The following is a 14,708-nucleotide window of genomic DNA, read 5'->3' on the forward strand; positions in this document are numbered from 1 at the left end:
TATGCCTTAGTTTGAGGTTGATATCATTTGAAAAAAAAAATCTTTAAAAACAATGTAATATGGCACTTAAATGCACATAATGTTTAGTTTTTTGAGAGATGATATTGTAAGCAATGTAGGCAATACAAATGTTGCTTTTCCCAAAAATATAACTTTTTTCCCTAGTTTGGGTTGTTTAAAAACGCAAAAAGAAAATATCCGATTAATCGATCAATAAAGTGCTAGATTAATCGATTACAAAAAGAATCGATAGCTGCAGCCCTAGTCCCGACCAAGCACCAACGAGGAGGTTGGTAGCCAGGAAGACCAGCCAACCCTTCAACTTCCCTGGCTGTACCTGGAAGAATCTTTCGAAATGGTTGGATGCAAAAGCAACTCCTTTCGAATGCGCTTCAAGCTCTGCGCACCCAAGTACCACGAGCTAATCGTTTCCCAAACTCGCCGTCTAATTTGAAAAAGCATATTGATATAATTTTTTCCCCCTTACATTACTTTTATACTTTTAAGTAGTTTTGAAACCATTACTTTTACACTTTTACTTGAGTAAAAAGCTTGAGTTGATACTTGTTTTTAAACCCTTGTATCTATACTTCTACCCGAGTAATGAATGTGAATACTTTTGACACCTCTGTGTGAAATTCAGATTTCTCTTTATACTTTTCCCATTTGAACTTTTTTATTCATTCAGAACACAAATAAGAGTTTAATTGCTAAATGTAATGTGGAAAATAATAGTTTTTCTCGATTACATGCTTTCGGGATCGTTAGGAGCAAAAATCGTAATCAAAATCAAAATTCAATTAATTGCTATTGGCAACCTTCAGTGCCAAAAACTAAAATTCATTGAGAGGCCACTTAAAGCTGGCTCCAGAAGGTAGTCAATCCCCATAGACACCCCTGTTAAAATGCCCAACCTTACAGCAGAAATAACATCTTTACAGCCTGATACAAAAAAACGGTTAAAAAAGGTCCCTATACCTAAGTTCCCCCTTCATGACAACTGTAGTGATGTTTAAAATAGAGGCAATGACCTAATTTTTGCACATTTTCTAAGTTAGTTCTTTTTTCCTAATGGTGAGAATACAGGCTTGTTTGACTACCGGGCCCAGCACTGGACCATTTGAAGGTGGTGGGAGGGCAACTTTAAGAACATTAAGGGATATTCTTGCTCAAAAGGACAACTGTAAATAGGGCATTAATAAGATCCAACCTGGAGGTGCAGCAAATTCCCAAAGGGCAGCAGCAATGCCGTGCTAGTGTTAGAGAAGCTGCTGTAAGCATGGAGCCGTTACATTAATCTGCTCTGCACACAAATTAGCCCTGCAGATTTTATCAGTCTGTGGTGGTGCAGGTTCCCATCTAGTCCAGAGCAGCACTTTGCAGGATGAAGTGGCACAGACTGCAGCCACAGAGGGGACCCAACACAAAGACACTATTCTGTTGGGACTGCAAGGAGTTGGTGTTGCAGCAGAGTGTGTGTGAGAGACAAAACACAATAAGCATGCAAGGAAGCATAACAGCCAGTGAAAAACCATTATCTTAGCTGATATGTGCATTCACTACTACACACCCATTTCATGTTCAAGTGGCTAACACACTGTCCTACTTCTCATCTTGCAGAAGACGAGGGCAGGACTGAAAATTAGCTACATTACTTCTTATCTTATGGAGGCACTGAGCAGATGTTAGCTGGCATATTTGTTATCCTGCACAGCACAGTGAACACTCACACACAAAGTTGTCAAGGGATGAACACACACACACACACACACACACACACACACACACACACACACACACACACACACACACACACACACACACACACACACACACACACACACACACACACACACACACACACACACACACACACACACACACACACGTGTCTATCTTTAACTATGCATGGCAAGAATAGAGTGTCTACGCAAGCTAGCCTACATCTCAGCACTGTCCCAAATCAGTTCTCCCGTCCCTGGACTCCTGCACTATATCTGAGGCAGACTTTGATAAGGCCATGGTCCATTTAACTTAACCAGCTGTCTAAATATGGGAGCTTTCATACTATAAAAAGAGATTATTTCCTGGCTTTTTTAATAGATTTGGTGTAGGAAATGAATGAAGACTTTAAACCTTTGGTGGTGAAGTTGAGGTATGCAAGGGGAATGCACTACTGCTAAGTTAGTCTGTGACAAATATTCTGCAAGCAAGATTATGTTGAATATTTTCTGATGTCTTGCTTGTTAAGCCACTTCATATTTGGACCGTAAGAGAGAACATTGGCACACAAAAAAAAAAAAGAAATCATGCAATAATCTACTCTCTACTGTTGCAACACTGATTATTAATGCCAGTGCTTCTCAAGCAGGGTTTCAACAACCTCTTGTAACATCCAGGCTATGCATTTGAGTGACCAGGCAACATATGTGTATTATATGTCAAGACAACAAGACTGCAAGGCCTGAGTTTATGAAAGAAGATGAGGAATCCACTGCAGCCTATTAAGATGCAGGTTCACTGACTTCCCTGCACACCAGCATCAATAGACAACCTGACACAGCCTCCCTGGACAAGAGTCAAGGAGGGCAAATGTTCAATTGCAGCAAGCAGACCAATCGAGAGTCTGTGAGGACAAAGTGCAGACTAAGAGCAGCAGCAGTTATTGAATGTTGTTGCCACAGAGTCAGCTGGCCTGTGTGAAAGTAGACATAAGGGTTACCATGATAAAAGGAGTCCTCCAGACTATATCTCAGTGATTAGCCTTGGAAACTGACAATTTACTATTTGCTTACCAGTACAAACAAGGTTTAGCCTAGAGAAAGATTAGGCTTCAATAACAGACAAAAGAGGAAAAGGATATCAGACTGTTTTTCTCTTTACGGTTGGTTAAACATAATCTGTCTGAAATGATAAACATGCAGAGCTCTAACTAACGATAACTTAAGTCAATTCATTAAATAATTTCCATTTCCATTTGATTGCTAGCTTGATTAAGCAAATGATTAATGATAAGTCTTATAGATTATCAAAGTTATTGTTGATGTTGCAAATTTTCAGTCAATTAACTACTCGATTTATGAGAAACAGGGCCTGGCAGTAGCCTCATTTCACCATCTTGTCAAAGTATACATACACTGCTTTAAATCCAATTTAAAGACAGCACTGTTGCCACAGATGGGAAGATGGATCCTTGCTGATTCACCATTGAATACTGGATATTTGGATGTTTACAAATGAAAACCGTAATCCTGATCTTTAAAAAAAACCTCAACACTGAAGCTTTAGAACCCTGACCAAATAAATAGTTACTTTGAAAAGCTTGGGAACACATAATTCCACAATTATGAGTAATTTACAGTATATCCCATTGACATATATAAAAGGTATATCTTTGATGCCAGCCGAATTGAGCCCCGCCCACAACATTTGAGGTGACTAGAATCTGAGTATTACGAGGTCAGGACGTCAGGCTAGTATAACCCATCATGAGATATTGAATATCAACACCACACGAGTCTGGAACCTGCATACCTCAATGCAAGAAAAGCCAGCATCAGTTGTGACATGTAGGCTATTCATTTTTACAAGAGTCAACAGTGTGTTAATGACTATATCTTCTTCTTTTATTTTGTTGTGATTAATAATTACTTAAAATGTATTCAGAGGACAAAATTAGCTTCGCAAATACGTGTATAAGTCTGCTGGCATACTGAACGGACTAATAATAGGAGATTTAAAAATATCCGAGTCATTAGTGGGATGAGAAGATTAACGTAACTAGCTATGTGTTGTGTGTAGTTCGTTAGGCTGAAACCCCAATCACAGAAAGCGAGAGTTGCATAAAGCGGACAGTTTCAAAGTTCAAAAACAATGCACTTCAAACCTATACAGGGTGACTGTGCAGCTACAGGCAGGTGTACAGACAATCAACCACGGACAAGCCGCTGGTCCTCTGTGGGTCAGGTGAAAGTGACGGCCCGGACAAATGAGCTGACAGGTGTCGCGTTAAATTTTGTATCCGGGTCAGAATCAGTGTCATTCAACAGCTTTTTATCTTAAGTTGTAGAGAGAAAACATGTTTTGAAAGAGCGAAAACACATAGACAACATCTCCCTCAAGCTAATGTTCCCACAGTTTGGACTGTGTTAACACTGTGTTTGCGAAGTACGTTAAAGGAGACACAATCTGGCAGGGGGTACCGCATTTTTCAGGACACCGCGGGTCCCTAACTGAAAACAGAGGCTAACAGAAAAGCGAGTTTACCACTCACAAAGACAAAGGCGACAGATACAAAAAAAAACGTTCAAATTTAATTCCCCGCGCCTCAACTTCGCACTCCTTAATCGGTTTACTGTTATACATCTACTCGACAAAATCAACAACGGTTTACCTTCGTCAACGACTCGGCTTTTGCAGCTGGGCTCGAAGTGATTTCGGCTCCTCAACCCGCTCACCTCCGCCATCTTGGACTACTGAAATCTAACGTGGCTGACGTCAAAGGAGCTTTTTTTCTTCTCACGCTGTCTGCTGAAGTTCATGCCGCCCGAGGCTGCTGCAGCTGGGTAAAGTACCAGAATGCAAACTATGCTTTAAGCAAAACACCAATTATTTTCAAAAGCGCATGTTCTTTTTCTTTGACACTAGTCTGTTATAAATTATGTAGGCCTATTTTATAGGTTTACACTTTCATATACACTGTTGTTTTCTTCTCATTGAACTATTATAAAGCTTGTTTACAGAAACAATCTGACTTAGGCTATAATGCCTATAGGCCTAGACATATGTTGTTCATTGATTTTATATATACCTATATCCTTTTATGTAGGCTATCTTGTTTTTACCTAGTTTTACTTTACATTTTACGTATTATTGTTTCACTTTGTTGTTCTTGTTCTTAGCTGTATGTCTATTTCTGTGTAAGTAGAGAGCAACAAAATACTGACATTTCTTGTATTGTAGGCCTATGTGTACAGTACACATATTTGGCCAATAAAGCTGATTCTGAATTCAGGCTTGCAATCATCATTGATCATTAGCCTATTCCCATCCCAAGAATGTGAGATAGGAATCTTGGAGGAAATTGGATCCATTTCCTCAACGTGTCTCTGGACTGCCTACACTCACTTTCTTCTATTTTGTTTGGGTTCTGGCATAAGCAACATGAGCATACATTTCAAATGATGACATTTAGACATTCTTGGTCTCCTAAGGTTGAATACTAATGATGTTGACTTTTCGAGGGCAATGAGGTTGACATTTGTGATTTTGAATGAGATATCTCAACAACTATGAAATTACGGAGCCCTACAGACATTGATTCCCCCCTCAGGATGAATTGTAGCTATCATCAGGTTCACATTTAAATTGTCTAATACTTCGGTTTATAATCAAATACCTGCAAAAGTGATGACATTCCCATCAGCCTCTAGTCTGGCTATCATCAGACCAAGCTCAATCTTTTAAGATTGAACATTAGTCTGGGGAGTCTGCTCTGTATTTTCTACTGCACCAGAGGCGTGATCAACTGGCATAGTTCAAATGACATATAAGCCAGTTTGTGATTGGTCCACACACAATTTTAACGGAAGCAGGATAGATTTATGTACAGGTTTCCAGCCTGAGCTGCAGGGTGAAATCAAATCGCCGGCAGATCGGGCTGGGTTTACCCAGTCTAATCAGCCTCAGAAATACTTTTATATCTTTAATGCTAAATGTTGTCATGCTAACACGCTAAACTATGCTAAACATTAATATGTTAGCTCTGTCCTTTAGAGCATTTGGCTTAAAGCAACGCCTTGCCTAAGACATGGATTGTAAAGACCTATGGCTATTATGTAAATGTAACATTATATTCACTTATTCACTCACTCATTCACTCCTTCACTCACTCACTCACACTCATTCAGTCACTCACTCTTAAAAGTCCCATGGCATGAAAATGTCACTTTATGAGGTTTCTTAACATTAATATGCGTTCCCCCAGCCTGCTTATAGTCCCCTAGTGGCTAGAAATGGCGATAGGTGTAAACCGAGCCCTGGGTATCCTGCTCTGCCTTTGAGAAAATGAAAGCTCAGATGGGCCGATCTGGAATCTGCTCCTTATGAGGTCATAAGGAGCAAGGTTACCTCCCCTTTCTCTGCTTTGCCCGCCCAGAGAATTTGGCCCACCCATGAGAAAGAGAGACATCATGGCTTTCAAATGAGCAAAGTGGCAGTTGGTCAAGGCCACACCCCCACCTCCACCTTGCCCCCCCCTCTCTCCTCCTCAATAGCTACAGACACAGAAATGGAACATAGTAAGGAAAGCTCATTGTGGGACTGGCTCTAGTGGCCGTAATTCAGATACAGTATTAGGGGACCACAAAGGCCTATATAAAAGCATCCAAAGAGCACCATGTCATGGGACCTTTTAATCTTTAGACCTCTTGTTGTCACAAATGGTCATGGTATAATGTCTACACTGAACCACACTTCCTCCCTCTGTGTACCTTGATGAAGGTTAATTTTGCTTTAACAACCAGACTGCCCTCAGTAAAGATAATACTTACCTCCTGTGTTAAGCCAGATATCTGTGATGCAGTGCAGATAATGTTGTACTTCACTTACTCACTTTATGGTGTTTTAACTCTCATGATGATGACTGCTAAACAAAAAGTCATAAAAGCTCTTCACCTCAGTGGATAAACTGGCTTCATGTGTTTACGCAGCTGTTCATGTCCACCATTATGTACTGGCATTGTGGAAAGACTATCTGCTGACAGAGATGCATAAATAGGAGGGCAGCTTTTCTTCAAGCCTTGTATAATTCCATGTCAGATTACACTTGGCTACAGTGGCTTGGTGTTCAGTTTGCTGCTTGGGAAGATATCGGTTTCAAACCAATAAGTATGCTTTAATATCTAATTAGTAATATTTATGCTCTTGTAGGTTTTTATTTGAAATAGACAAAAGTCTCTAGCCATGTGTATTTTGAGCTAAATGCTAACATCAGCATGCTTACATGCTCATAAGGACAATACAATGCTGATGGCAAATGCAGGCAACTGTTACCATGTTCACCATCTTAGTTTAGCATGCCAATGTGCTAAAATTGGCTAATTAGCACTAAACTCAAGTACAACAGAACTCTCTGATCGTAATAAGTTTAGCAGATGTTTCGTCATAAACGTATTGGAAAAATGAAATTTGAGGGAACATGTCTGTACCAAATTTCATTGCAATCCATTCAATAGTTGTTAAGACAAAAAAATGTCAACCTAATGGTGATGCTAGATGAAAAGTCAGGGGGCTCATTAAAGTCATTAGACTTCATCTACAACTCCATGACATCTGGGCATAGTCCAAAATGGAGTGTATAAAAGTAAAATGGTTTTGTCAAGGACTCAACTAGTTCCTTTAATTATTTGTCTTCAACACATGTGTGTTGGTCACCAGCCTTCATGGTTTAGTCTTTTTAGCATTAGCTGCAGCAGTGAGGTGTGTTTATATTGGCATTGAGCTAATCTAATCTGAGAGTAATCAAAGGTAGCCTGTTGTAACTTTCCAACTCTAAACTCTAACTGATATGACCTTGACACACACATCAACACGCTCAGTTTATATTTACATACAGCTGAGGAGACAAAGACAGAGGAGAAAGGATAGGCAAATTGGGGATACATTCAAAGCTTAATTTAAGTAACCCTGCACATGAGCCAATCAGGTTTTATTTGGCTTACTGTGATTGGATGTCTGATGAGTGCTGGATCAACACTCTCTTTCTCTGAGGGACATCCCCACATTTCCAGGATATCCTGCTCCATCCAGGGATTAGATGTGACATTTAGGAGTCATTGAAGGACTCGCTTGTCTTTCCTGTGCAACTTCACATTCAGAGTCACAGTTAAAACTTCCTGTCAAGCAAATTCCCTGATTGTAAACTTTGATCTTTGAAAGTCTTGCTGGGAAACTAAGACAACAGAATCTGGGTCCAGCAGTCAAACTGTTAATTACCGGCCACCACAACCCCCGTAATGCTCACCAAATGTCCTATTATAGATCATGTTGGGATTGTCGTGGCCCTTCATTTGAACTGCAGGTTCCCCCGTCATCCATACACTATAACGGATGAAGTCAGTAGTCAAACATACGAAAAGGTCAAGACACACACAGAGAAGGAGGTGGTTCATGGTTGCAAGAGCAACAGATGCAAAATAATTATTTTTTTAGAGAGAGAGAGCAAGAGAGAGAGAGAGAGAGCGAGACCAACCGTGTTAATCTGTGTCAGTGCTTTTCTATTCTTAGCCGGCCTGATCGGCCTGAAGAAATATGAGAGACACACATGATGACACAAGTCCTGGTAAATTTAGACAGAGGGTCAGAGAACAGTGACATAAACTAGTACTAAACTCCAGATGTGTGGACTGTACAGTATGTGTTTGGATGGTATGGAGGAGCTGTCTAGGAGATCTTCTACCTGGGACATTTTTTTAAGGATTATTCCCCTGCATCCTATTTTATACTTTGCGTTTTGTTTCCATCCCTCATCCCTCCAACTCATTTCATATTTAAATACCACTCCCTTGGTCTCATGTTGCGGTCAGTTCAGATGGGATCTACATCATTTGTTTAATCCCAGGAGATGGTGGAGACTGAGTAGAGGGCTCCCTCTAGTGCCCGTAATGTAAAATACAATTTGCTTGAGCTCCATGTATCGCAAGCAGCAAACAACTTTAAAGCCCAAGGCCTTCTGATTATGATTTAATATTTTCATTGGTTTAAAAATGTAAGGACACAAAAAGCTCAACAAAACAGTGCAGAATGATTCAGTTCTATTAATGTTATAATGTTCGGTTCCGTTCTATGAACAGAACTCAGATGCAGACACAACATTTCACCCTTAGACATTTACCAACCGAGTAAGCTGCAACTACAATGCAAGACCCAAATGCACTGAAAGCGTCTGACAAATTATTGCAGATTCCAAAGTCAACTATGGAGAAATATTTTCAACCAAGTAAGGCTTTTCAGATATCTATTCAGAAACAGTAAGGCAAATTGTTGTCAAGAGCAAACTTTTGCTCATGTATAAACAAGACTCCAGACCATAGAAACCAAATTAAATGAATTCTATTTCTATGCTCTAGACTGCTAAACTCTCAGCACAATTCCATTGTTTTCACTCAAATGAAGAAATTCTAAATCAACCATTACTGAAATCTTAACGACTGCCACTTTAAGGTACTTTAATATATGTATATGTACTACTCATATTTTATAACCAAGCTATGAGTCTTTTTGTAGTTCATTTGTTTGATGTAATGTTTCCTTTTAAATATATATTTTATATATCTTACAAATAGCATCTCTGAAATCTGTCAGACATAATTTTCTAAATTTGTACAACAGCTTGGCACTGGGGCAGTGCCAAGCTGCCCCTCCAAGGTACAGCTGTTGCATCCTTGACTTTGGTGAACAGTATGTACCTTTTTTGGCACTCGAAAAGTTACACATAGTTGCCTTGAGCCCTATGGGTTACATTAGTGATTGTAGCCTACAGTACCTTGGAGGACAGAAATGGACTCCTACTGCACCTCCATTTCTGACAGTGAATATTCCCACCAGATCCTAAATTTAAAGGTCCCATGGCATGAAAATTTCACTTTATGAGGTTTGTTAACATTACTATACTTTCCCCCAGCCTGCCTATGGTCCCCCAGTGGCTAGAAATGGCGATAGGTGTAAACCGAGCCCTGGGTATCCTGCTCTGCCTTTGAGAAAATGAAAGCTCAGATGGGCCAATCTGGAATCTTGCTCCTTATGAGGTCATAAGGAGCAAGGTTACCTCCCCTTTCTCTGCTTTGCCCGCCCAGAGAATTTGGCCCACCCATGAGAGAGAGACATCATGGCTTTAAAACGAGCAAAGTGGCAGTTGGTCAAGGCCACACCCCCACCTTCACCTTGCCCCCCCCTCTCTCCTCTTTAATAGCTACAGACACAGAAATGGCACATACTAAGGAAAGCTCATTGTGGGACTGGCTCTAGTGGCTGTAATTCTGCACCAAGGCTGAATTTCGGGAAAGAGACTTCAGATACAGTATTAGGGGACCACTAAGATCTATATAAAAGCATCCAAAGAGCACCATGTCATGGGACCTTTAATGTTTTGAACCTCAGTTGCACTGGTGGATAGCAGCATTTACCCAAGTACTGGTACTTACGTTTTAGGTACTTTACTTGAGTATTTCCACTAAATGACACTTCATACTTCTCCTCCACTATTTCATTGGCAAATATTGTTCTTTTTACTGCACTATTTAACATCTAAAATTACTAATTACTTTGCAGATTTACATTTTCCACAAATACAAATTGAAGAGCTAAATTAAACTACCCAACAGTGTATATAAAATAATCCAAATTAGCGCCACCATGACCATTCTTTTTTTACATTACATGTGCTACTTTTACCTAAGTAAGGAATCTGAATACCCATTCCACCACTGCTCACTTGTAAACATCAACAGTGAGCACAGTGATGAGACACAACCAAATCAGGAAATGTACGATATTGTAACTTGTTGTTTTGTCAGCTTTCCTGTATCTCCTGTCTTTCAGCTTGGATGCACACAGTCATTTGCCATATTGCTTTAAAAAGTGACGAAGACACTGCATTGCAATCTTACAAAAGTCCCTGGGGGAAAGCGATACTTTTGCTATCCAGCCTGTAACAGCTCTGAGCTGGACTGTATCTCCTCCTCGCCATCTGAATCTGGACCCTCCAAATCTACACCAGGACCTGGAAGTCTCCACATGTGGGAGCCAGACAGCAGGTGTGCTGACTCTCCTCCCACAAAAGGAAGACTCTTCTCCCCTGGTGACGGCCTCATGCGGCCTAGGGAGTGATGTTGAGGCTTCTTCTTGCACAGAGGTCACAGAAAGCAACTGGATATTGAGGAATCTGCATCAGGTCACTTTCAGCTCCAACTACCTTGACCCCTATGTGTATCAAGGCTATGAGACTGTCAGTCACAGGTACCTCTACGCTCACCCCTCTGACATATCTGGCTTTGTGGATAAAGGCTTCCCACCCTGCACTCAGATTCATCTTGATAAAAGGGAGCCAGAGGTCAGTTCCCTGCACAACATCCTGCTGCACTGCACCTGTACGTAAACACATTTCTCATATTCACATCTCAAGATAAACATGCTGAGACTTTTAATATAAATCTGAGTGACTCATTTTAGGCTAAGTCCTTGCTTGCAGAAACAGAAGCAGATGAGCCTCCAGTTGAGATCATCCAGAACCATAGAGCTATTTCAAGAAAATATACCAGAATAATTTATTTGGTCTTATGGACATTTTTACACATTCTGCGCTGAAGCACAGAAGGGAGGGAATGAGATGAGGAGGAGGGAGGAGAGAGAGCTAGTCTTCATTTTGTTTGAAAATACTTTGAACGTCAACAAGAAGTAACGTCACCCATCATCGCTAAGAGCACCTTTAACTTACATTTTACATTATATAAGTCAATATCCATCTTCTGCTATCGGATGCTTGTAGCAGTCTAAACCTGTATATATGAGAGTAATTTTGTACCAGGAATAATATCTCCAGGGCATTGCACATTATGGAAAGAAAAGTAAAACCATTTTCAAAGTTTTCAATTTTTCCTACTACCACACGAGGGCAGTGTAGGCCTGGTTGAGTTTTGTGTCAGTTTGAATTAAGAGGAAGATCAGAGTTGTTCATAGTAGAGGGTTAAGATAACTACTATTTTACAGTGTCTGACAGACAAATCTGGCATACTTGTATTGATATTTATCAGTTTGACCCGACATTTAGACTCAGGCCTGAGCTTCAGCAGACACACCTAGACAAAAACTGAATCAGCATTTTATCATCTCAAACAAATAGAAGGAATCAGATGTCTCATGTCCAGACAAGATTTAGAGGAACTCATTCATGCCTTCATCTCCAGCAGGGTGGACTATTGTAATGGTTTATTGTCTGGTCTCCCCCATTAAAAATACCAATTTGTTACGTAACTTCTCCATAACTCTATTTCTGGTCTATTATTATTTCCATCTATTTATATTTTATTTTCCTTTTCATTGTGTGTTTAAATGTTGTTCTAATGCATTTCTTTGCTTTACTGTATATAAAGCCTTGTAACATTGCCTTACTGTTGGATAGGTGCTCCAAATAAAGTTGCCTTGCTTTAAAAAATCAGGAACCAACTGCAATGAGTCATTTTACAACATGCATGTAAGACGATTTTGATAAATAGATGATAACATTTGTGTTTTCATCCTCATACACTTGTGTTAGAATGCTTACAGCAGAGCCTGTGGAAATATTTCAGCTATTCATTTCTCAAAATAAGGGCTTTACATCAAATTGATGTGATACTTTTGATGTAAAGATATGATGAGTAACATTGCACATTATAATTATTACTCTGTATATTCTTATTCATAAGCTATTTACTGATTTTCACAGACAATAAGTGACATGACATTACATTTAACACACACAATGCCCATACAATGACATAAATATTGGGGGGAGGGGTCTTTTCCAATAGTTCCTAAAAGGCCTAAAATGTTATTTTCAAACGTGGAAATCAGTGATGTAATATTAATTCCTACGTACCTCATACCTGTCTATTTACTGTCTGAACATTATTACTGTATTATTAAGTAAAAATTTGCAAATATATTTAAAAATGAATATACCTCTTTTGATTTCAAAATGTCTGGACAACCTTATATTTGTGCATGAGAGAGAGGGAGAGAGACAGACAGACAGACAAAAGGACAGAAATATATTTTTTTCTCTCATTTAGCTTGTTATTTAATCCATTCAGCCTTTGATCTTTTAACACCTAACTGTGTTTCCTCCACTCAGTAACGTGTTTTTGTCCCCTCTCTCCAACTCCTCATACAGTTTGGTTGCTGAATCAACAGCATTGTTGCCAGGTTGTCATGGTGTCTGATTGTTGAGTATCATGTCACGCACCTCATCACAGCCGGACGTCCCTCTTAGCCTGCAGCCGATCCCATGGTCGCCATGACGTTTACCTTGGCAACCACAAGAGGCTGGCAAAGACTGGGGTGCCAGGAGAAGGTGGTGGCGTTGTGTCACCTCATGTCATAAGTCAAGTCTCCAAACACTAACCAAAGTCATTTTTGGAGAAGCTTTTTCCATTGAGGTTCAGTATTTGGAGGTAGTTGATAATTGCAGACATAGAGCATCAAACAGAGCATAAACATAAAATAAAAAAAAAAAAGTTAAATCTGTTCCTATGGTATGTTTTAAAGTTAATATGACAGTGGGTGGACGATGGCAACCACCAAAGTATGCAGTATACCCTTTAAACTCCTCACACTGCCTACAAACTGTAGTAATAAAAAGCTAAGAATTTTAACAAAAGTCTTTCATTAATTAGAAACCTATTTTGGAATTGAGCGCAAGTAACACTTGGATAACAGCTTACCAGTGGTAAACCAGGACCCGGGGCTCTCCAGGATCCTGGTGTCTCCAGGGCACCGAGCCCTCGGGGGCAGGAGTCTGAAAGGGAAAGCCAGGGAGAAGACTCCGAGGCCAGGCTAGCTAACTCGCCAGCAGGGGATCTCATCACTCTCTCCACACTTTTGCTGTCAGGGCTTTTGTGTCAGCAACATTACTCACTCAAGGCCCTGCCTCCCAGGTAACTACACTGCTGAGTTGGTGCTGCTGCAGGGAGGGACAGTACACAGCCTCTGCACAACCCTCACAAAATGTGAATCCACAATACGATAGCCAGAGAAGAAGAAAAACAAATCAATCACCTGAGGAAGCTGACGGAGAATTCCTGCGAGACTAAAAAGTTCTTTACCAAAATCAGACTTGAATATCAACATTTCTAAACACTCTCATGCTAAAACAACATGCCCCATCCAGGACTTGCCCAACTCCAGAGTCAGGACACAGGCAGAAGGGAGGGAGGGAGGGGGGGGTGGGGATCCCTGTAGATCCATCACACTCCTTTCCTCTCTGGTAGGCGCTACAGAACAACCAGACAAAATAACTTTAGTACTTGTTTATGAACAGTTAAATCAGTTACAACACCAATTTTGCTTGGATATAAAAGAGATTATCAGAGAATTTATGCTGTAAATTTTACAAGCAAAAAGCAACCCTCAAATATTTTTTATAATGCACCAGGTCAATGTTTTTGACCCCCCCAAAAGGGGGTAAATTCACCACATCCATTTTAAAAACCATATATTAAAAAAAATCAATTTCAGGATTTTATTAATCAATATAGGATCACTCAAACAAAGATTGGTTTTAATTGTAGAATCGATTATTTTAATCCAGCACTACTTTTTTATATACTGTATGTATGTGTATGTATGTATGTATGTATGTATATGTCATCCTGAACATTGTTCTTGGAACTGTAAGTGCATTGAGCGACACTAGAAACTCAAATTGTATGATTAAACACACTAGGCCAATAAAGCTTATGAGTCCTGTCAATTCATTATTTGAGTTTTTGCTTCTGCAGTTTGGATATTTTGGCTCTGGCCAGCTCTGTGGCCTCTGAAATCTCCTGGACCTTGTTTTATTTGCTGGAAAATGCTGCTGATTGACAACACACTTAGTCCATCTTTTTGACAATGTTTGTAATTGTGCATAAGTTACATAAAGTGAGACTATGTAACTGTTGACGGAAGAA

General features: G+C 39.9%; 1 protein-coding gene and 1 long non-coding RNA gene across 4 annotated transcripts in view; one reads left to right on the forward strand and one right to left on the reverse strand.

Moving 5' to 3' along the window:
* The window catches only part of atl2 (atlastin GTPase 2), an 18,312-nt gene extending 13,809 nt beyond the window's left edge, over positions 1-4,503 (reverse strand). For all 3 annotated transcript variants that reach the window (XM_039783964.1, XM_039783963.1, XM_039783962.1), the window contains exon 1: positions 4,394-4,503. In XM_039783964.1, the coding sequence (XP_039639898.1) occupies positions 4,394-4,466 (73 nt within the window). In that variant the 5' untranslated portion in view covers positions 4,467-4,503. The remainder of the gene's footprint in view (positions 1-4,393) is intronic.
* Positions 4,460-14,478, forward strand: LOC120548033. The gene is made up of 3 exons (XR_005637131.1): positions 4,460-4,565; positions 10,600-11,110; positions 12,932-14,478. It is a non-coding gene; the product is annotated as an uncharacterized LOC120548033 (long non-coding RNA).
* The last annotated feature ends 230 nt before the right edge of the window (positions 14,479-14,708 follow it).

The sequence above is a fragment of the Perca fluviatilis genome, chromosome 19 (genome assembly GCF_010015445.1).
Source record: "Perca fluviatilis chromosome 19, GENO_Pfluv_1.0, whole genome shotgun sequence".
Classification (NCBI taxonomy): domain Eukaryota; kingdom Metazoa; phylum Chordata; class Actinopteri; order Perciformes; family Percidae; genus Perca; species Perca fluviatilis.